At 55.9% G+C, this 21,156-nt stretch overlaps 8 protein-coding genes across 8 annotated transcripts; 5 read left to right on the top strand and 3 right to left on the bottom strand.

Moving 5' to 3' along the window:
- Nucleotides 1-424: 424 nt before the first annotated feature.
- ACRALDRAFT_2114297 (uncharacterized protein) lies at nt 425-3,419 on the top strand (the record flags this gene model as incomplete). The annotated part of the gene is made up of 3 exons (XM_071023677.1): nt 425-520; nt 578-831; nt 896-3,419. 3 exons carry the CDS (start codon nt 425-427, stop codon nt 3,417-3,419), a joined length of 2,874 nt encoding a protein of 957 aa, XP_070871174.1.
- A 27-nt stretch (nt 3,420-3,446) lies between these two features.
- On the top strand, nt 3,447-4,124 carry ACRALDRAFT_213618 (uncharacterized protein; the record flags this gene model as incomplete). The annotated part of the gene is made up of 7 exons (XM_071024114.1): nt 3,447-3,508; nt 3,584-3,717; nt 3,794-3,821; nt 3,856-3,862; nt 3,901-3,954; nt 3,988-4,002; nt 4,068-4,124. The coding sequence occupies 7 exons, from the start codon at nt 3,447-3,449 to the stop codon at nt 4,122-4,124; spliced, it is 357 nt and encodes a 118-aa protein (XP_070871173.1).
- Nucleotides 4,125-4,401: 277 nt separating this feature from the next.
- Nucleotides 4,402-4,963, bottom strand: ACRALDRAFT_1073019 (uncharacterized protein; the record flags this gene model as incomplete). Its single annotated transcript, XM_071018054.1, has 2 exons — nt 4,402-4,675; nt 4,743-4,963. The coding sequence occupies 2 exons, from the start codon at nt 4,961-4,963 to the stop codon at nt 4,402-4,404; spliced, it is 495 nt and encodes a 164-aa protein (XP_070871172.1).
- A 1,789-nt stretch (nt 4,964-6,752) lies between these two features.
- ACRALDRAFT_213616 (uncharacterized protein) lies at nt 6,753-7,774 on the top strand (the record flags this gene model as incomplete). The annotated part of the gene is made up of 7 exons (XM_071024112.1): nt 6,753-6,771; nt 6,812-6,834; nt 6,870-7,036; nt 7,059-7,420; nt 7,487-7,627; nt 7,672-7,700; nt 7,733-7,774. 7 exons carry the CDS (start codon nt 6,753-6,755, stop codon nt 7,772-7,774), a joined length of 783 nt encoding a protein of 260 aa, XP_070871171.1.
- Nucleotides 7,775-7,946: 172 nt separating this feature from the next.
- Nucleotides 7,947-9,218, bottom strand: ACRALDRAFT_213615 (uncharacterized protein; the record flags this gene model as incomplete). The annotated part of the gene is made up of 10 exons (XM_071024111.1): nt 7,947-8,035; nt 8,085-8,116; nt 8,164-8,201; nt 8,280-8,362; nt 8,406-8,433; nt 8,520-8,565; nt 8,602-8,748; nt 8,855-8,954; nt 9,049-9,138; nt 9,206-9,218. 10 exons carry the CDS (start codon nt 9,216-9,218, stop codon nt 7,947-7,949), a joined length of 666 nt encoding a protein of 221 aa, XP_070871170.1.
- Nucleotides 9,219-9,933: 715 nt separating this feature from the next.
- On the top strand, nt 9,934-13,655 carry ACRALDRAFT_1045302 (uncharacterized protein). Its single transcript, XM_071015392.1, has 3 exons — nt 9,934-10,098; nt 10,233-12,331; nt 12,402-13,655. The coding sequence occupies exons 1-3, from the start codon at nt 9,977-9,979 to the stop codon at nt 13,142-13,144; spliced, it is 2,964 nt and encodes a 987-aa protein (XP_070871169.1). The 5' UTR covers nt 9,934-9,976; the 3' UTR covers nt 13,145-13,655.
- Nucleotides 13,656-14,642: 987 nt separating this feature from the next.
- Nucleotides 14,643-16,505, bottom strand: ACRALDRAFT_1078199 (uncharacterized protein). Its single transcript, XM_071018739.1, has 2 exons — nt 16,454-16,505; nt 14,643-16,394 (listed from the first exon to the last, which is right to left on the bottom strand). The coding sequence occupies exon 2, from the start codon at nt 16,029-16,031 to the stop codon at nt 14,871-14,873; it is 1,161 nt and encodes a 386-aa protein (XP_070871168.1). The 5' UTR covers nt 16,032-16,394; nt 16,454-16,505; the 3' UTR covers nt 14,643-14,870.
- A 1,441-nt stretch (nt 16,506-17,946) lies between these two features.
- Nucleotides 17,947-20,856, top strand: ACRALDRAFT_1083693 (uncharacterized protein; the record flags this gene model as incomplete). Its single annotated transcript, XM_071019491.1, has 2 exons — nt 17,947-19,174; nt 19,235-20,856. 2 exons carry the CDS (start codon nt 17,947-17,949, stop codon nt 20,161-20,163), a joined length of 2,157 nt encoding a protein of 718 aa, XP_070871167.1. The 3' UTR covers nt 20,164-20,856.
- Nucleotides 20,857-21,156: the final 300 nt, after the last annotated feature.

The raw sequence follows: 21,156 nt of genomic DNA, 5'->3' as shown, positions 1-21,156 counted from the left end.
CTGCCACAACTTCCACGCCATTCAACGCTTGCCCGTCAGGACCAGCCATCGCCATATTGACTTTGTACGAAGCTTCAGCACTGGTTCTAGTGCACACTGAGGTAAGAACCGCCCTGTCTTGACTCTAATGTTCATCTCCCAAAAGCTGGCACGCGAGAATCGAGACTGCTTCTATCCTCTGCTCTACATCTACCTCTTTGGTATCTTGTAGCCGAGTCCAGCTCTCGCGCCAACGTTTACTTCTCATTTCCACCCTGAACCCCTACCTTCTTTTTACCATCCTCTCCCTGGCAGGTTTTCTGGTCGAATAACGCTAACATCGACTTGTTCCACTTTGCTAGACATCATGTCTTCCGGCTCTCAGGGAGGCGGCCGGCAGGTCGTCCCATCCGGGTCTGCTGGCCCGGTCGGCTACCCAACTCCCATGGGATACGACCCTGCGAGGCCCCTGGTCGAGGACCGGGGAAACACCCGTCTCGACTTGCCCCCCGAGGCATACATGACTGCGGAACGTTTGCAGGTAATGTACAATCCTGAAAATCGACCAACATCTTTGCAATCACTAACACATCTGCAGAATGCCGGCGTCCATTCCTTTGCCAGACGGCCCAAGATGAACCCCATTGGCCAGCCCGTCAACTTGGAAGTCAACCAGTTCCGTGTCAATTCGTGGAACGATAAAATCAAGGTGTATCAGTTTGACATCAGCATCACGCCAGCACCCTTGAAACTGGGACCTGTCTTCAAGAAGTGCTGGAATCACCCAGATGTGAAGGCTGCACTGGCCAAGTACAAGACGCTTTGGCTATACGATGGCAAAAAGCTTGCTTGGTAAGTTGCCTATGTCTTTGGCCTCTTGGAAGAGAACCCTCCCCATGGCTGACTTGCCTACTAGGTCTTCGTGCCCCCTCCAGCGCGGTGAAGAGCGCATCCGGGTCGATCTCGACAAGGGTCTCCCGCCACGGCCGGATGGCAAGGGACGTCCTCGTCCAGACAACGAGTTTTACTTCGTCATCCGCCAGACGACGGAGATCAACCTCGCCGTTCTCGATGCCTACCTCAAGGGGCAGTGTGACTGGAACGTCAAGGTGCTTGAGTGCATGAATTTCCTCGACCACCTGATCCGGCAGTGGCCGTCCGAGAATTTGTTGTCCATCAAGCGAAACTTTTATCCCCGTGAGCCGGACCAGAACACCGTCCCTAGACTTAGCCCATGCGTCTGGTTGATCAAGGGTGTTTACGCCTCGGTTCGTATGAACCAATCGGTGGTGAACGGTCTTGGACGCGGCCTGGGACTCAATGTCGATGTCGCCAACACTGCCTTTTGGGCTGGCAACAAGTCCATGCACGAGCTGATCAGGGAGTATCTGATCATGGTCGATCCCAAGCTCCGCGGCAAAGGAATGCAGGAGATAGCCCAGGAGCTGAGGCCTGTCCCCGTCAAGCTAAAGGACGGCCGCATCATGCACTCCATGTCGCAAGCTTTCAAGCTGCTCCGGCGCCTGGCAAAGCTCCGCTTCACCGTCCGCCACCGCGGCAAGGAACAGAACCAGCGCGAGTACCGCATCCTGACCTTCGAGTTCGCCGAGAAGTATGGACGAGAGGGTGCCACCGCCAGAAACGTCATGATTCCCAAGCGCGACGGCAGTGGTAATATCAGCGTCCTCGACTACTTCAAGGAAAAGTACGGCTATGACATCCTATTCCCCGACTTCCCTCTGATCCTGACCGCCAAAGCTGGCCTGTTCCCGGTCGACGTTTGCACCGTTGTTCCCATGCAGCGGTTCCCCTTCAAGCTGGGTCCTGATGAGACAGCCCAGATGATCAAGCAGGCCGTGACGCTTCCGAACCAGCGCCGCCAGGACATCATGAATGGGAAGCGAATGCTCGACTGGTCGGAGGATCCCTACCTTCGTCAGTATGGGTTCAAATTTGACGAGAACATGGCCAAGACCACCGGCCGGCTTCTGCAGCCACCTCTAGTCCAGTTTGCCAACGCCGCGGCCGATCCCAAGTTCGACGGTCGCTGGGACTTGCGCGGGAAAAAGTTCCTTACCCCCAACCCCGTTGCCTTGTCGTCCTGGGGCTTCATGATTCTCGAGCGGTCCGTCTCCCCCGAACACACCCGCCAATTTGCCATGAGCTTCAAAAGGAAGTATATGGAGCACGGCGGCCAGGTCAAGTCGGATCCCATCATCATCACCTCGCAAGCCCACGAGGCGAATGTCGCAGAGGCGGTGAAGAACGGGATCAACGAGATCCGCCGTCACACCAATCAGGCGGTGCAGATGTTGTTCTGCATCCTCAGGTTCTCCAACTCGGGCAACTACGAACGCTTGAAGAAGTCGGCAGATTGTCGCTTTGGCGTTCTGACCCAGGTCATACTGGCCAAGCATGTTCCTATGAACAAAGACCAGTACCACTCCAATGTTGCCATGAAGGTGAACGCCAAACTAGGCGGCACGACCAGCTTCGTCCCCAACACGACGAACAAGTCTAAGCCCAAGACTTCGTCTCCGTTCTTCAGCGTGCCGACAATGATCATTGGCGCCGACGTCACCCACGGAACGCCGGGTATGTCCGGCGTTCCATCCATGGCTGCCATGACCATGTCCATGGACCAGTATGCGTGCCGCTATGCCGCCGCCGTTCAGACCAACGGCTATCGGGTCGAGCTCCTGACTCCCACGAACATCCAGGAGTTCCTCGCAAAGCTGTTCCCCATGTGGCAGAAGAAGACGAACACGGGTGCGCCTAAGCACATCATTTACTTCCGCGATGGCGTCTCTGAGGGTCAATTCGCCCATGTTCTCGAGTCGGAGATTTCCGTCATGAAGGAATGGTTCCGAACGGAGCTGACGAAGCACGGGCTCCCCGTGCCCAAGTTCACCGTCATCGTTGCTACGAAGCGCCACCATATCCGCTTCTTCCCCCAGAGGGGTCTGGGCGATAAAAATGGAAACCCCAAACCGGGAACGCTCCTGGAGTCGGAAGTCTGCCACCCGTTTTATTGGGATTTCTACCTCTGTGCGCATAGTGCCATCAAGGGCACGGCTCGTCCGGTACACTACACGGTACTGCTGGAAGAGTCTGGCATAAACCCGGCTGCCCTCCAGATGATGATCTACCAGCACTCGTACCAGTACATGCGCAGCACCACCCCCGTGTCGCTTCACCCAGCGATATACTATGCGGACCTGGCCTGTGGACGCGCTCGTACGCACGAGACGGTTGCGACAAGCGAGGGATTCCGTTCGGGACCCAAGGCTGCCGAAGTGGCCGTTGATCTCGCGGCCTTTGAGGTGTCTCTGAGTAATGACAGGCGCGGCACCGAATCGACCCCCCTGCTGCCCATGGGCGGATCAGAGGCCCTCGAGATCAACAAGTTTTTCTTCCCCTCAACCATGTGGTACATCTAAGGAGGGATCATCTTTGCTTGCGCCGGTATGCGCTTCATCATCAGGGAGTTTAGGAGGATGGATGGATTGCCAAAATGGGGAATCATCATGTGAAGGGAAAGGGAAATACCGAGAGTGGTAGTGGACGGCACCAAGCCGACGATTTGCTTTTTTCTATTCGCGAGATGGACGGGGGATCAGGGAATCTGCATAGGGACGGACATTCTTGATATCATCCCCTTGGCCGATGGACTTGGCAGTGGTGGATGTGGTGAGGCAGAAGCCACATACCATACCAGAGGTAGTCAATCTCACCTATGTGCAACCCAACCGTACCCGTTATGGTGACTGTCCCCGTGTTCCTATTGATGACACTGACAGACTGACACTGACAGACGCAGTCGCTAACAATTCGGAGACGAGGTTGAATAAGTGACTTGGACTAGGATGCGGCAAGTCTGGATGTAGCTGAGATTTGAGCCTGGCCACTCACTGCCCGTAGCTAATGCAGAATGTTTACCTGGAGCAAAGCAGGCACTATAGCGCCGTTGGAATGGTCCATGAAACCTAAAAAGTCATGTCCTGACAGATGCGATACATAACAGTGCGTTACCCTCGTGGTATCTCCCGTCTTGTCTATCTATAGCGATCCGATCATCAGTCATGAAGTCCCTGAGCGGGAAAACAAGAAAGCAAGAATATGAGGGCAACAAGTACAAGGAATAAGATCCCCAGAAAAGCAAGCAAGACAGTCCATCCCTTCTCCTCCGTCCTCCGCGGCGTCTTAAATAACAAGCCCGACTAAGCCATGTCCTTCTGGCATGGCGTCGGGGTTCAATTCGGCCCAGGTGTTTGCATACCCAGTTGGAAGTTGATCACGGGAAAAGAAAGAACAAGATCAAAACTCGAGTCTGTCGGCCATGTCCCAACGTCCTCCCCATCTCTTCTACAACCCCTTTGTAACCACTCTCCAAACTCGCCGCACCAAAGCGCCTTCTACCATCTACCCACTCTCAAAGTCTTCCGCATCCAAGTCCAAGCCGACGTGCTTGGTCCGTAGGTGGCGGACAAAGTTGTCGCGCCGGTTGTAGACGTGACCCGTCTTGGCCTTCCGGCATCCGGGCACGCGACAGCGGTAGCCCCTGGGGGCGGCACCGTTGCCGCCGAGCTTCTCGTGGGTCTTTTTGTGTCGCTTCAGGTCTTTTTGCGTGGCGAAGGCCTTGTCGCAGCCGGGCTCGTCGCAGAAGGAATCCTTGACGTGGTATCGCTCGTGCTTGCTGGGGATTGTTAGCTTTTTCCTGATCGATACAAAAATAAAAGGAAACGAGGAAAAAAAAAACTCACGTCAAGTCGCTTCGTCGCCTGAACATCTTGCCGCAGTTGTTCCATGCGCATTCGTATTTCAGCTCCCTCGCCGGGGTGGTGGCCACGGGCGAGTTCCACCCGATGCTACTACCTCCGTCGCTGCTGGAGTTGGTCGGCGTGGCGGTCACGGTGGTGGAGGCATCGTCGTAGGGTAGCATGGTCATGACGGAGGGGGGCGGCGCGAAGCCCGCGAGGGGCATGACGGCGGCCGGCGGCGTGGCATGGTTTGGGGGGCTTAGCGTTGGGCTCGGAATGGCCGAAGAACATGAGGGGGTGTCGAGTGGAGACGCCATGGCACCAGGTGCCGTAGGTGAGCTCCATGGCGGACTGTTGAAGGCGGCCCAGCTGATGCTGGCCGGCGTGGGGTAGGAGGGGAAAGAAGGTAAAGGCGGGTCGTCGATGGACTCGATGTACGTGTCGAAGAGCGAATGGGAAGGGTAGTACCACTCGCAGTAGCAGACTGGATGCCCGAGGACCACGCAGTAACACGAGTCGACGAGTTGGTGTGTGATTTCGGTATCCAGGTGAACCGCCACTTTCGCTACGTGCCGGAGGCAACGGTGATTGTTTGGGATGGAGGGGTGTAAACCGCTGAGGGTCAGGGAGGGATGGGTCGAGCGTTTCGTGCAAGGGGTGGCCGATCAGTGGGTGACGAAGATGTATGTCGAGACGTCGAGATGTCGAGATGTCGAGATGATGGCGCAAGGCTGGCACTAGGCGAGAGGTACGGTAGGCTCTATCTTCCTGCTAAATGAAGCTCCGAGAGGCAACAGCTAGCCCTGGGGGACAAGGGTGCTTTGACTGGGTCAAGTAGTGGCGGGGAATATCCCCGCATGCGGCCTTCAAACGATGTTGAGAGAAGCTTTAAAAAGATGGCACATGAAGAGGGATGTATGTGCTGGTGAGGAGGGGGGAAGGTTGAAGAAGGAAACCCTATCGGTCCATTCCGGAGAGAATGCGAGTGAGAAAGAGGGTTAGGAGGATGTCGAGTTGGGCGAGGTTCGGATGCTGCGAAGTCCGAGTCGAGTCGAGTCGAGACAAGACTGAGTAGTGGGATGATTTCTGAAGGGAGGGGAGGTCCTTGAGAAGGGTTGACGGTAGTTGACGGTGGTTGTCGAGCTTTGTGGTTTTGTGTCCTTGTGTGGATTGGATTGATATTGGATCTGATGGATCTGATTCCTTTGCTAATAAACGCCAGAGAGTTGTCGTCGGAACGAATTCCAACCTGAGTAAGCGTAATGGTAGAACGTTATAAAGCCGGCTTCCGGGTCCCCCGGGGCGGGGCATGGAGGGGGAGATGGCGTTCTTAAGTAAAGTTTGTCTTGTGAAGTCGCGACGAAGCGATAACCGCATAGCCCCACCATACGGTAGGTACCCAAGGTAGGTACTACCTTGGAAGTACTCTGTACATTTGGGACCCACTTTGGTAGGTCAAAGGGATCACTTTATTTCCGAAGGCTCAACGTATGTATGTACATTGTCTAGCCAGCCAGCCTTGCGGCGTCGGATGTTTACTCATTTCGGTCAAGGGGTCATTACGTTGTAGATGTAAGCGGGGGCGGCTGTGCATGCAGAGACGGGATGGAGCAAACCGTTAGAGGGAATTAGTGTATACCTATGAGAGAAGACGGTTGGAAAAAAACAGGGGCATTGTGAATGAATGTGGAGGGCCTCAAAAAATACATGTCCGGATACTCGTCTCTCTCTCTGGTACCTACAACCTACATGCATACTTACCGAGATAAACCTATAGTGGACATTCCCGCCTATCCCGTCGGGGTAGTATCGAATCGCAGGTGAAGGCGGCGCTTTGCCGGCCGGGCCAGAGAGGTACGTGCTTGTACCTACATTGTACCGCTGCTGTTAAAGTCCAGCCCAAGTTCGGTCTGCTGTTAGTGGTCGATCACGGCCCGACAAGCAACATGGTTACAGTGTTAATTATAATAAAAGCCTCTCTCCAGGGTAAGCCAATTATCTCGGCGGTTCTTCATGGGGCCCCTTGGCTTTTGTCTTTTTTTTTTTTTTCGTCTTTTTTGGCAGGAATCAAGTGCGGCGACGAGCAGTGTCGCCGGTGCGACATGCGAATACATACAACGTATGTGATAGGTAACAGGGTTACCATCTGGTCTTCGAATGCGGGCTGTCATTAGCGCCCGATGCCAGGCTAGAACCCTGACTGCGCCTTCCATTCCTTGTGCCACATATACGGATACACTTCCCGTTCCCCGTCACGAGTTTGGCCGAAACGCCAAGTTTGTGGCCTCGCGGTCGACGTTCGCGTCATCATGGCCCTAGGGCGCAAGGTGAATGGAAGGAATTGGGGGGCGACGATACAAGTCCATTGACCAGAGAGCCCATATATGTCGTCACTCCCGAGTACATGAGATATTGCCTTACAGAACTACGTTGTGGACTTCTTACGCCTCGCCCGCCTCAAAACCTCTCACAGCCTCGTTTTATCCCTCAATCTCAATCCCAAGGCGGGAACTCGCGGGGCAAGGCCGGGAAGGTACTAGATGGTATTGGACGACGACGGTCTTCACAGCCCGTACATTCCCGATCCTTGCACGGCGGGGGAGGAATAATTGGACAATGGGCTCGGACAGCTATCAGACATTGCATTGCGTACAATGATGAGCTCTGCGACGGCGCACGCCGTATGCTAGATGATCGCATGCATGCGAAGCCCTAGGAGAGCCCTAGGATTCGATTAATTGATTCAGGTACGGAATTATGCGCAGTACGGTACGATTGTACAACGTACGTACCCGGCCGTCATGCCAAGTCCGGCATGCCATGCTACATAAACCGACTTTTTCTCTCGTCTTTGATTAGGGTATCTCGGCGTCATCAGCCGTCCTCCGGTACCTGTATATTAAATATGGAAAACAGATTGCCAGTGGACAAGGTTTGAATGCTCAAGTCGTCAGGTACAACGTACGTTAACGTTGGTACGTTGTACTTGGTAGCTCGTCCAACTCTCCACATCCGCCGTGGCGCCGGGCGTTTAGCTAAGGCTCGGCCGAGATGCCGGTACACTTTGCTATCATCCTCCGCTACCTAGGTGAAGGCGAGGTGGAGAAGAGAACCGTTCTCGATGCACTAGACTTACCTACATAGATACTAGAAGAAACGAGCTAAACATACCCGTGATAGTGTAGTCCTCGTGATTAGCTACAGAGGTCACTTGAGACAATCAGGGCTGGCAGTGCTCTCGGGCAATTTGCAAGGCGGTATCCGATTTGGGAGTTCGGTCAGCACCCTGGTCAAGTCTCACACAGGTCGTTGTACGCACGAATAAGTATTTCCAGGGACCAGCACTCCAGCCTTCCGTGTTTGAGAACTTGGAGAGCCTATATGAACGTACAACGTACGTTGTAGGTGACAAACATACAACAACTCTGGTATTTGCCCGTCGGGGATTTCACGGCCGTTCAACTACGCTCAAGGAACAATGAGAAGTGTTACATATATACAGTTGTGTCGACTTACTGAGGGCTAGAGAATCACCTTCACATGCCCATCAAAGTCTGCGGAGATTTTGGGGTAGGAATTGCTTTCAAGGGCTAGTTTCGGATAATTATCCGTACCAACGGTCGCTCCCTCGTTGCAGCCCAAACTAATAACCTAGAGGAGCCCGACGTGAGATGTGACGAAGTACCGTGCCGGTCTTTGTCATCCACCCAACCCGATTAGGAAAGCGGCGGCGGGGCCGCGCCCCGCCTAATTTCGCCGGTTGTACTTCGTACTTGGCACTCGTTCCTCTGAGATGTGGCTGTTTTTGCGCATGATAATGACGGCGCTTCCACTCTCTCAAATGACTCGCTTCGCTTCCTACCAGCCCAGGTTGACGGCACAGAGGAACTGGAGCTCTATCGGAAGGGGTGTTTCTACTTGGTGCGAGAAACAAGTTCGAGCCTGGATGTCGTAGTCCTTGGTTCTGGTAGTTGGGAGAGGATGGTCGCTCACTATTGACGATGGAAGTCTGGCCCAAAGTTCAGAGGCTTTGGTAAACGCGTTTAGAGAGTTTCCACGACGATAGCACGCTTCCGCTCCTCTAGGTGCTGATTATCTAAGCGATCGTTGCACACGTTATGCGGAGGACAGGACGATCGCATGATGAGCCGGAGCCGAACAAACACCCCTTCTCCTTTCTTCTGTCATAGGTAGGTCGTTCGTGTGGCTGTGTCCCTTGAACCCCAGTCCAATGTCCCGACATATCCCGATTATAATTTCTTTTCTGCTTTTATTCTTCTTTTCTTTCCAGAATCGGGCCTCCGCCCACGTTGAGATGGAATTAGCCGCCGGACACGTACGGCCGGCTCTCTCGGTAGGTGGAGGCACATGTCGGAGCCTGCGGCCCAGGAGTCGCATCCTCACGCCGTGACGGTTCCGGCCTTGGAACGCCGGAACTGTCCCTCAGTACCTACCTAGGTAGTTACCTGCTATGTACATGTATGTACACTACACCTCCGCCGGGGTTTTAAAGGTTAGCTCGTATACAAATAAAGATGACTGGTCGGGGCCCACAAATCGACCCGCAGGTACAGGTACTTACTTTTATATATACTTTGCTAGTGATCGTAAGTATTTATACTTAAGCTAATATCGTATTTCCTCCGCTCAACACCATCATCATCAGTCTCAAGTCTGTATCTCCCCTATCCCCTTCTAATAACCTGCTATGAACGGTAAGGCATTTTACGAACTAAAGCCTCTAAAAAGCCCGCGTTAAGTGCGTCGTCCTAAGCAGCTCTAATAGCTACTCTAAGCTCTTCCCTTCCTATCCATTAAAGTATCGATACTCGCCCTTAATCCGGCTCTCTATCCAGAACCATGGTGATAGCTTCAATTATCATCCTGTCTCTTATTAACGTCACTCATATCGTCATGATCAGATATACCTCTCTATACAAATTTATATGGGAAGATACCGATCTGCGGTATGATCCAATGAAGGGTTAGGTTGTGGGGCGAAGTCATAAACTAACCTTTAAAACCCCGGCGGAGGTGTACATACAACGCTTGCTCAAGAGTCACGAAGCCCCGCCGCCAAGCCAGTGCGGGGAATTCGAGATTAGGGGACCCCAAGAGCTGACGTAACCCTCTGAAGTACAACGTACGTACACTACAGCTGTCAGTTGGTGAGCTTCTATTCCTTCGTCCAGACCACCAACATCACCACAACTACCGAACAAGCATAGCTGACCAACATGGCGTCGGCATTCTTGCGAGGGAAGCAGACAGGCATGCAGCATGACCTGTCTGCCGGCATCGTACCCGAGCTCTTCGCACCTGATGACCAGGCTAGATACGGCATCAACTCGCAGATCAGGTAGGTCCCCACCGCTCGAATCCCATAGGATTATCGTGCCCATCCTCTGCAAAGAATGAGAAATACAGAGAGGGGAGACAAGGTCACCGTTGCTGACAAGATGCCGTCAACCTGCGCCCGCCACACAAAAACAGCTGCTTGGCCTATGACCCCATCCAGTCCCTCCTTGCCATCGGCACCAACGAATCTCAGTTCGGCCCCGGGAAAGTCTTCGTCTTCGGCCACACCCGCGTCTCCAAAACCCTCGAGCCGCAGAGGCCGACCTCCTTCCGCGCTCTTCGGTTCGCCGCCAACCGCCTCGTCACCCTGGACGTCAAGAACGACCTGGCCATATGGGACCTCGACTCGGGCAAGCGCATCGCCGGCCAAATCATCACCGGCAGCGTCGTCTCCCTCGTCACCGACCCGCTGCTCGACTGGGCCTTCCTGGGTCTGTCCAGCGGCGAGGTCCTGGCCTACGACCTCGACAGGGAGAGGACCGCCACCACCTTCCGCCTGCCCAACTTTTGGCCCGAGCATGATCCGAGCGCCCGGGCCGTCACCCTCGTCTGTATGGCTCTGCACCCCACCGATATCGGCAAGCTCTTGATCGGCTACAACACCGGCGCCGTCATCTATTCCTTCAAACATAATCTCCCCACCAAGTTCTTCGAGTACGTGCTTCCGCCCGGCGCTCCCGGAGGCACGGGCGCCGGCGTCGACTCGGTGCGCAAGCCGAGGTTGACCCATGCCCTGTGGCACCCGTCCGGCGCCTTCGTCTTGACCGCCCACGACGATGGGAGTTTGGTCTTCTGGGACCCCAAGGAGGGCAGGGTGCTTTCCGCCAGGACCTTGGACACCACCAACGTTCACAAGCCGGGTCCCAACTCTGCTCCGGCCGCCCTCAACGACCCTTATGCGCGCATTGCCTGGTGCTGCAAGGCCAATTCGGACGACACCGGGCTGTTGGTGGCCGGCGGTCAGTCGCCCGACTCCCCCCAGAAAGGCTTGACCTTCATCGACTTCGGCCCTACCCCGGTCTACGCCACGTCCTCGTGGCAGGTCCTCCAGGACCATTTCGAAGGAAAGCGCCAGTCCATCCTACCGACCCCGCCCGGTGCCCAGGTTGCCGATTTTCTTCTCATCCCGCGAACTTCACCGCACTACGCCGGCGCCCACGACCCCATCGCCGTTATCTGCCTCCTGACCTCGGGAGAACTTATCACCATGAGCTTCCCTTCGGGCTATCCCATCAACCCCACAAACCAGCTTCACCCCTCCGTGTCGTTTGTCCACCCCTATGTCTCGAGGTTCAATGTGCAGACGCTCGACCGCGGCCGGTGGCTGGGCATGACCGAGAAGCGGAACCAGGGGGAGCCTATCCTCAAAGGCGGTGCAGCGGCCAACATGCCGTCCAAGAAATACCAGGGCCGTTCGATCCTGCAAGTAGCTCACGGCGATGGTACCGTGCGCATCTGGGATGCCGGCCATGCCGATGAGATCGAGAACCCCCTCGTATTACAGGTAGACGTTGCCCGGGCCGTCGGTCGGTTCGACGATGTCCAAGTCACCGCAATGCACATGGCTGCCGGCACGGGCGAGTTCGCCGCCGGCACCAGAACGGGAGAGGTCGTCATATACAGATGGGGTGTCAACAGGACCCACGGCAGGGATCAGTCGGAACCATTGCAACGCAATCCCGGTGGCCTGACGGACATCAGGTCGAGGACCGAGCCTCCCCTGAAAGAAGGCCTGCAACCCTTGACTCTGTACGACATGGCCCAGGGTCCCATTACGGCCCTGTGCGTATCCGACGTGGGATTCGTCGCGGCCGGGTCCGAAGGTGGTCTCTTCAGCATCATCGACCTCCGAGGGCCCGCCGTTATTTTCAAGGGGTCCATCTCCGAGTTTGCGAAGCAGGAGAAGCGATCGTCTTTCCTCAAGAGCTCGTCCAGTTCCTCGGGGGCCAAGGAATGGCCTGTTGCTGTCGAGTTTTCCGTCATGACTCTCGAGGGCGACAGCTACTCGAGCATTTGCTGCTTTGTCGGGACGAACCTGGGCAGGGTTGCCACCCTCAAGCTGCTTCCGGCCAAGGACGGGTACACGGCGAAATATGTCGGTGTGCAACAGTTTGACGGCAAGGTCGTCTCGCTGTGCCCCATCGTCGCCGACACCGGGAAGCCTGCGTCTGCCACGGGGCCCATCGTTGCGGGTCTCCGTGATGGTCACCAGGTCAACGGTGTTCTTGTTGTAGGTAAGGAACAGTATTACTTAAAAACATTGAGTCGTTTCGTTGGTGTGGTTAACAGCTAACCGTTCCCCAGTGACGCAGAGTGAGGTTCGCATCTTCAAACCCGCTACAGGGAAAGGCGCGTCTAAATCTTTCGACGATGCCCTATGCGATGCGGCCAGCGTGACCGAGGTCGACCTCCAAGGCGTCGCCATTGTCGGCGTCTTTGGCGACCGTACCGCTCGCGCCTTTTCCATTCCCGGCCTCAAGGAGCTCAACAGCGTCACATTGCCCATGCTCGACCCGACTCGCACCACCAACGCTGTGGTCACCCAGACCAGCAGCATCTTCGGCTGGACCGGACCCAGCGAGATTGCGATGCTCTCTGCCTGGGGCGCGGGCCAGCCCCTGCCGCCCAGCCTGGACGTCATGATCAACCCGGATCTAGTCACGCCGGTGCGGCCGACCATCTCCAGCATTCAGTGGCTGTCAGGCACGCAGTACGTCTCGCCGACCGACCTCGACATCCTCATTGCCCCGGACCGACCTCCGAGCAAGCGCATGGTGGCGGCGGCGGCGGCCGAGCAGCGGGCGGCCCGGTCTGGAGGTTCGGGGACGGCGGCGGGATCGAGCAGCCGCGCGGGGCCCAGCAACGAGGGATGGGGCGATTACCTGGCGCGGCAGCTCAACGAGCGGGCCGAGAAGCTCAACATTGTGGGCGACAGCATGGAGAGCCTGCAGAACCAGAGCCAAGGGTGGGCGGAGGACGTCAATAAATTTGTGAGCCAGCAGAAGAGGAACTTGGTTCTGGGCAGTATCAAGGGCAAGTTCTTCTAATGTGGGTTCTGACGGGGGTTGCCGTGTTTCCAGCGGCCGTGTTTTCGGATGGCGCGAAATCTGCATAAGATGTCTCGCAAAGGGGGGATGGACAGGCGTTACGGTATTTGACCATTGGATTCCCGAGTTTGGCACATAAACATAGTTCTTCGTCTGTCTAGATCGAGGCTGTCAAAGCACTTCTCACGCTGAGGATAAAAGGGTCGACAGAATTAGCATGTCAGAACTCGCAGGCTGGCAGCGGTAGATATAATCTACAGTGGTTCAGTGCGACCACGGGAGATCAAAAAGATCAAGAAATACGACTGCGAAATGCAGGGATGAAAATAAGGCACTACGTGATGAGCATGTAAGGAGCTGGGAAACAGCGAAACAGGTAAACATGGACAAGGATGATGGGAACATGATATAAATAAAAGACTCTCTTATTAGGTTAGGACGTGCTTACCTTGGTATCCCTTTCGTTCTCTTGCGCCACTCTTCGTGGATGTTATAAGCTAGGTTAGATCCTGGCGGAGGCTGATATCGACCCCGAGTCGGCTTGTTGGCTCGCAGGCATGACGCCGCTTCAGGCGATTTTCCGATTGTCGAACGAACGAAACGGAGCGGGTCTCGCCCCGAAAGTCTCCGATACATAGTCATGGCGACCGGAGGCGGTGCTAGACGGCGAAGCAGGGAAACCAGGCGAGGGAGCGACGTTATACGAGACATTTTGCTGGCGGGAAGGGGGAAGCGACTGCGCCGGACGGGCCGAGGAAGCCTGTTCCCCGATATCAGACTCGCCGGGCCCATCCTCGCCGACGACAAAAGCCCCTTCTTGGTCTGCGCCCTCGGCGAAGCGAGGCGGTGCGAAATCGAAAGAGTCCCGCATGAAGGTCAGATGCGTCCCGTCGCCACCGGACATGTGGGTGAGCTGCACACGAGGCGCGGAGTCGTTTCCGCGACCTCCCTGCTGGGGGTTGGCGTTGCGGCCGCGGTCTTCCCACGGCAGGACTGGGTCGCATGTGCAGCACTGGAGCCGGCGGTTGAGTGACTTGACTTGGCCTCTGTGGATGGAACGCTCGCTGTCCCATTCCTCGCGCTGTTGCAGGTAGAACTTGGCTGCGCGGCGGCGCCAGATGCAGAGGAACAGGATGATGAGTAGGAGGGCGACGATGGCGGGGGCGAGTGTGATGGATAGGTAGTAGATGGTGGTGATGTGGCGCTGATGAGTATTCTCGTCGTCATTGTCCCGCCGGGATAGAATGTCGTAGGAGGGTATCATGCTAGGCGGGGACATTCGAATGTAGAGTGGTAGAGGATAAGGGGTTTGGTGCTAACTGTATGTAAGTCGAAAAACAAGAAGAAAAGGGGAGACTGACCTTGATGTATAAATCGCTGACTGATTTGTATGCTGTGATGATGGAGCTAGGGTTGTTAGGTAGATAGGAACGGCCAGGCTCTTATATAGACCTGATGCCTTTGGGTGGAGAGCATCGAATTCGCGCTTGAACAACAAAGGAGACCTGTAATATCATTGTTGATCCCGGAACAAGGAGATTGTTCCTCGACGGATCGCATACAACACGATTGTGTTGCGAGAACAAAGACTAAAGAGTCCATCAAAGGGTCAAGAGGTAAGAGTCCGATCCGGTAGATTGCCGGCCAAGCAGCCTCGATGCTCTTGACGGTTACGGCTTCGTCGACCTCGACTGTTTCGATTATGTCCGCGAACTGAACTGGCGGCTCAATCACCGCCCCCCGGCCCAGCCTTCCCTAGATCCCTGCGTACCCTCCAAACCCTGGACCCTACCGGCCTCTTCTCGCTTCCCCGTAGCACCTCGACCCACGGCGTTGCAAAATCAGTCCTTTCCTCCAGCTTTTCAGGCTCGTCAGCCGAATCGTCACTGTCCGTGTCACCATCGGCGATTTCCACGGTACCCTCGTCGTTGGCACCCTCGGTGAACGACTGCGCATAGGCATCCTCCGTGTAAGCCCATCCGGGCGTGTCGAACCTCCCGTGGACGAGCACGAGATGGCGTCCGTTTCTCCTGCTCTCCTCGATCAGGGACAGCGGCACGGGCGTCAGGACCTGCAGGGAGCGGTTTGCGACGTCGATGCCGCGGAGGAGGACGAGCCCCAGGCTGCGCGAATAGCGGGGGTCCAGGCTCCGGGAGTCGGGGTTCGGGATGAACGGGATGTCCTCTGGTGTCCTTGCGATCTGCGTCCCTACAGCTGCGGCTAGGTCTAACCTCTTGCCCTCGTCGTCCTCGTCAATATCCATAGCGCCGTCGTTGTTGTCGTCGCCAGATGATTGAGGCTCCTGGATGCCGTGGAAGAGATCTCGGAATGCCTTGGCGTCTTCGATCTCGACAATGGCGAGGATGGAGCCGTTGATGGTCTCTGCCAGAAGCTCTGCAGACGGCTGGAGCTCGTAACTCAGGATGCCGAGGATCCCCTGCTTTTCTCCCGAGTATCGCACTTGCAGGGGAGGCATGGCGGCCAAGGGTTCAGAAGTCCACGAAAGGTCTCCTGAGCCGGGCCGCTGTACCGTGTGGAAGTAGGCCATGGCCTGCATCGCGCGTAGGTGGATGGCCGTCCTGGTAGTAAATTCGGACTGCTGGGACGGGAGCGTCCCGAAATTGCCCTTCGCGGTCGCCTTGAGAGCCTCAACCGTCTCATTGGGACCGTCTTCCGACATGTAGATAACGTCGGTCGGGCCGAGTTTGGATGTCAATTCCGTCAACAAGTCGAGACCGGTCCCGAGAACCCAGCCGGGGGTGTTGATGATCAAGGGGCGGCCTCGCAAGGCGGATTGTTGGTAATGCCGATACAAGTCCAGGGCACATTCGATGTAGAGTTCAGGGTCGGACGCCGGGGATACTGCAGCGACGGCGTGAGACCTCATGACCGTTGCAGCTGCATCCTCTGGAACGGGATGAGTGAACGGTGGACTCAAATTGGGCTTTTTCACATGGACAAGGCCTATGGTTCCTGCTGGATGATACTCGGGTTGCCCTGGGTCCAGATCGAGGACTGCGACGGCCGGCAAAAGGGATCGCCTCGAGCGTCGCGACGTGGACGTCAAGAGTCGGTTGCAGAGAATCCGACCAAACGTCGACTTTCCGGATGATTTCGGACCGCATATGAGCACCACAGGGCACTTGGTTTCTTGTCCAGCCACAAGTTCCGCTATTCTCTTATTCCACGCTGGCGGGGAGACGAGGTCTTGGATAATGGCTTTCTTAGGGGCATCTTTGGACGTGTAAATCTAATTTCGGATCAGAATTGTAGCAGGCAACTGGTGTCAACTTGGAACAAGAAACATACTAGTTGAAAGGGCTCAGCAGGTCGGCCGTTCCGAGCTGCTGCCGCGGGTCGTTCGTTCCATAGACCTCTGAATAGAGGGGACAGTCTCTCCAGGCTGCGTAGTTCCGTGGCACTGGGATGAGGGTGCAATTCGAGACTGGTCTCGTCGGAGCAGCGTAGGACGGGTATGGCGTGGCAGTGGGAAGCGTGTATCCAAGTGATGGACTCGGACGCCTGTAAGAGAGCGCCAGCAACCTTCACTTCGCCGGCGATGATACGAACGCCGAAACTTCCCAAGACAACGAACCGCTAGAGCACTGTGAGTTGATCCATTCACCCAGAACGAGGTAAAAGACGGCGGGGCCTACCTCGCTCTCGCCCAGTTGCAGCCGAAGAATGCCTCCTGGCAGTCTTCGGGAGTTCTGCTTGGTGGGTTTGAATGTAGAGAAGGATTGCACGACTTGGGTGACTGCCTGCGGGGTTGTCACAGATGAATCCGATACACTACAACAGTGAGCTAGATGTCTCAGCGCTGCTGACGGGACAGGCTCGCACCTCTGGGTAGCAGCAGAAGAAGCAGCGGCATCCTGGGGAATGGACGAGTTGGGATCAAGAGAAGGATTAGCCACGCCATTCCCTGAATTCCCCGTCTCAGAACCACTAGACACTGCGGGCTTGGGTCCTGACGGCCTGGACGAGCCCTTAGTCCTCGTCGACTTCCGCCGATTCCCTTTGGCGGCAGCGGTGGCTTCGGGCTCAAGAGATGCAGCCTCTGGGCTAGGAGCTGGGCTATCTTCGGGAGTCTGGGGCGATCTGGGGGCAGAGCCGGTTCCAGAGAGGAGTTGACGCCTCAGAGCGAACGCACTCATGGCTGTGGAGAGGTCAGATTGTTGTCTGCAATGAATGTCCTCGACTTTTCACGACTCGCTTGTCTTCCTGGGGGATGGTAATACACGTACGCTGGGCACTTGCCGTGTCGATTTTGCGCCGCTTAGGAGAGGCCATTGTAGCGGACTTTCGGATCACATCAATTGTCTTGGTACGGAATGAATTCAGGGACCATGTGTGCCATCAAGAGCCAAAGAGCCCAAGAGCCATGTCCGAGGATTTTTGGTTGATGTGAGACCCCTGTGTGAACCAATGTGGGGTGTCGAAATATCGATGACTAAGACAGGCTATTTACTCGAAACAGAAAGTTCACTTCCCACGCGACGACAGTCACGGTCACGGTTGCGCCTGCCTCCAATCAATTGGAGGGATACCTATTTTTTCGTATTTTCAGTTGGTCTGTGCCATCCCTGTACCCAACCTCCACGTCCCGCTCGCGTCAGTACCTTCACGACTTTTTTCTTTTCTTACTCTGCACCGCGGGTCGCGAACTTTGAAGCTCCAGGCGACAAGGCACAGAATTCAATTCAACTTCCCTCCACGGTCAACCACGGCTCTACCGCTCTACAATCACAAGCTACGAATTTTAAAACACGACATACGCTTCAGTCGCATAGACGCCAATCATGGCGGCCCGGCGCGTCCTCGATGGCGTTGCCTCCCTGAGCAGCATGGTGAGCAGGCTGCAGGGAAGCGATGATGCCGCCCGTACTCCATCCCGCGTTCAGTCCAAGGATAAAGCCGCCTCGAAAAGAGCGGTTCTCGACGCTCTGGACGACGATGATTCGTCGTCATCGGATGACGAAAGTGATAGCGACGATGGCACGCCCCTTGACCCGTCCTTCTTCGAGCGCCTCAATGGCAACTTGGAGCCCTCAACCCCGGCCCTTGCGCAGCGCGCCGGCATTACACCGTCCAAGCGCAACCCGCGCAGCAAGGATGACGAGGTTGCCGACAGCGACGTGGAACGCGACAAGAAGAAGAAGAAGGATGGCAAGAACGGAGTTGACAAGTCGTCCAAGTCCAACGAGCGCGTTACAGCCTCGGATGACGAGACTTCTGAGGAATCCTCCGATTCTAGCGATAGTGAAGGTGAAACGCCATCCAAGAAGCCGACGGCCAAGGACCGAGAGGAGTCGTCATCCTCGGCTAGCGAGTCGGAGAGCGATTCCGAAGACGATTCCGAGGGTGATTCGGAGAGCGATACAGATAGCGAGGAGGACGCAGACTCGAAACGCATGGCCAAGTCCTTGATGAACGGTAAAAAGGCTACTGCTGCCAAACCGTCGGCTACCACCACCACCACCACCACCACCACCACCACTACCTCCTCCTCCCCCTCCTCTTCCACTAGCACGAGCGATAGTGACGAAAGCGAGGACGAGGCACCGCCGGCATCACAGAAGAAAAAGACCACCACCAGCACTCTTACCGAGACCTCTCAAAAGAACCGCAAGGAGCGCCAGCAGGACTCTTCCTCCGAATCGGAACCCGAGGAAGCCGACGAGTCGGTGGCCATAACCGAGTCGCGCGACGCAGCACGCCTGCGCGGCCCAGGTTTCGAGGGCAAGGATTTCGTGCTTCGAGCTGTGCAAGGGGACGAGGATGGCAAGGACGTCACCGAGTTCTTCAACCGCGCGAGAATGGAAGGCAAGCAGCTTTGGTACTTCACCGCGCCAGCCTCCATCCCCATCAATGTCATTGAGAAGATCGAAATCCCCATGGACAAGGCGCGGAATGGAGACCCCATCTTGGAACACGACGGTGTCTCCTACGGCGTCAATCTATCAGAAGATACCAATGCGTCCTACCAAGTCCTCATTCCCAACGCAAAGGGCACGCGATACGAAGCTGGTATGACCCTTCTCCTCCCCTTCACCTCCCAGTAGAACCCTGTTTTGACAGCTTCTCTAGTACCCAAAAACGTAGACCACGTCATGCAATTCAAGCGCATCATTCAGATTCCCGGCGCTGCAGACGCCGCGTTGCCTTTGCCGCCGAGTCATGAACCCCGTCCACAACCAAAGGGCCTCCAGGTTCGCTATCGACCCATTGGGGTGCCTCCGAGCGAACCCATGGGGACCATAGGATCGAGCTCGGATGAAGAAGAGGAGGATACCGAGATGACCCAGGCCCCGCCTCTGCCTTTGCCGACCAAGGAGTCGAAGAAGGACACGGCGAGCAAGAAGAGGCGACGCGATTCCAATGAGACACCGGCGTCTAGCCAACAGTTGCCTCGCAACTCCCAGGTCGCATCCACGCCCGTTCAAAAGACGGCGGCGGCATCTGCCACTGGTGCTTCGGCCAAGAAACCGTCCAAGCGCAAGCTCGCCGACGAGGAAGACGAGGAGTCCGCATCCACCCAGCTGATCAAGGAGGGACTTTCTGCGGAGAAGAAGAAAACCAAGAAACAGAAGCGCGGGCAGGATAGCGAGGATGCGCCGCCTCCGTCGGCGACCAAATCAACGCCCGTCCCGCTTCCCAAGGTTCCCACTTCGAGCAGAAAGGGCGCCGTGGTCCCGACGACGGAGATGAGCCCAACCCCGCAGGCGCGGCCAGCCTCGTCAACCAAGTCGAAGAAGAACAAGAGAGTCTCCTTTGGTGCCGACGCGGCGGTCGCCACTGTCGTCGACGTTCCCAAGGAAAGTCCGGTTCCCGTGCCCCAAATACCGCACACGAAGCGCTCTTCGCCGTCAGCCGCTGAAACTACGCCCAAGGCGTCGAAGAAGAAGAAGAAGAAGAGCAAGGACGATAGTGCTCCGCCGTCTTCGTCGCAGAGCTCGATCCCGCCGCCCAAGGAAACGCCCATCTTGCCTCCCACAGTCAGGCGAATGAAGAAGTAGATGCTGGAGTCCATGAACGGGTGCACTGGGGGTCGGATGACCGGGAGGTGTGCACTACTTTGTGTTTTCCTTGGCCAAAAATAGGGAATACAGGGAAGATGACACTTTATTGCCGAGTGGTCCTTCGTGCTGAATTTACTCCGAGTTGTTTTCCCACCTTTTATACGGGTTGTCTTTGTCGTTTTCTTTTTGCTACTGTCTTTGCTTCTGCTATCTGCTTCCTGCATCCAAACCGGGTCGGTGGGCTGGAACCGGGGCGTTTGGGATATGGCGCTGGAAGAGGCACCGCGTTGTACAGGCGAGCTCCGGGTGGGCCTTGCTTCTACACTCAAAACGGCAAGCCGGGTGAAGGGGAGTAGGCTAGCCAAACAAGAGGGTATTCCAATGAAAAGGCATGTGAGAGAGCGGGAAAGGAGAATGCGCGTGGCGGAATGCAGAAGGTCCCTGGCCGTATACACCCTTCAGAGGTAATGGACGAGGACGAAGGACTTGGAAGCTCATATGACAGGCATTCTTCAATTGGGATCTAGCTCTTTCTCTTCGGAGATGCCTTGAGGCGCTGTCGTTGCTGTAAAGCCACTGATGATAGTTGGCGCACCACCTAGGCATTGATCAAGTCCAACCATCAAGGCCTTCGTTTCGTGTAGTAGGACAAAATTATATATATGCGTATTCGTGCGGACCTGTATACACGCTGTTATTGTAGCCATGTGCACCCTTTGCAAGGAACGATCATATCGATGCAGGAAAATGGGTACGAATATGGATATGCCAGCGAGATGGCTGTCCAACAACCCGGGACGCCTCGGAGTCTATTTCTAGATTACTCATCAACCTCCCCGAGTTGCATGTCCGTGAAGTTCTCGTTCATTGGCCTTGAAGTCTCATGCATCTAGAGACATGGGAGTCCGAACTGACATCGTAATGAAATGATCTTCGACAGCCTCGGATGGAACCGAGTTAGCAGACACCGGCTTCCATCTCAATTGTTTC

The sequence above is a fragment of the Sodiomyces alcalophilus genome (genome assembly GCF_042370955.1).
Source record: "Sodiomyces alcalophilus JCM 7366 unplaced genomic scaffold ACRALscaffold_10, whole genome shotgun sequence".
Lineage (NCBI taxonomy): Eukaryota > Fungi > Ascomycota > Sordariomycetes > Glomerellales > Plectosphaerellaceae > Sodiomyces > Sodiomyces alcalophilus.
This window is presented reverse-complemented; position numbering and strand designations above follow the sequence as displayed.

Bases quoted from the DNA above. Each gene is read 5' to 3' on its own strand.
- ACRALDRAFT_1045302 (XM_071015392.1), top strand. From the start codon at position 9,977: ATGGCGTCGGCATTCTTGCGAGGGAAGCAGACAGGCATGCAGCATGAC. The intron at 10,099-10,232 runs GTAGGTCCCCAC...ACACAAAAACAG, and splicing joins GGCATCAACTCGCAGATCAG to CTGCTTGGCCTATGACCCCA. The intron at 12,332-12,401 runs GTAAGGAACAGT...ACCGTTCCCCAG, and splicing joins CAACGGTGTTCTTGTTGTAG to TGACGCAGAGTGAGGTTCGC.
- ACRALDRAFT_1078199 (XM_071018739.1), bottom strand. From the start codon at position 16,031: ATGAGGTCTCACGCCGTCGCTGCAGTATCCCCGGCGTCCGACCCTGAA.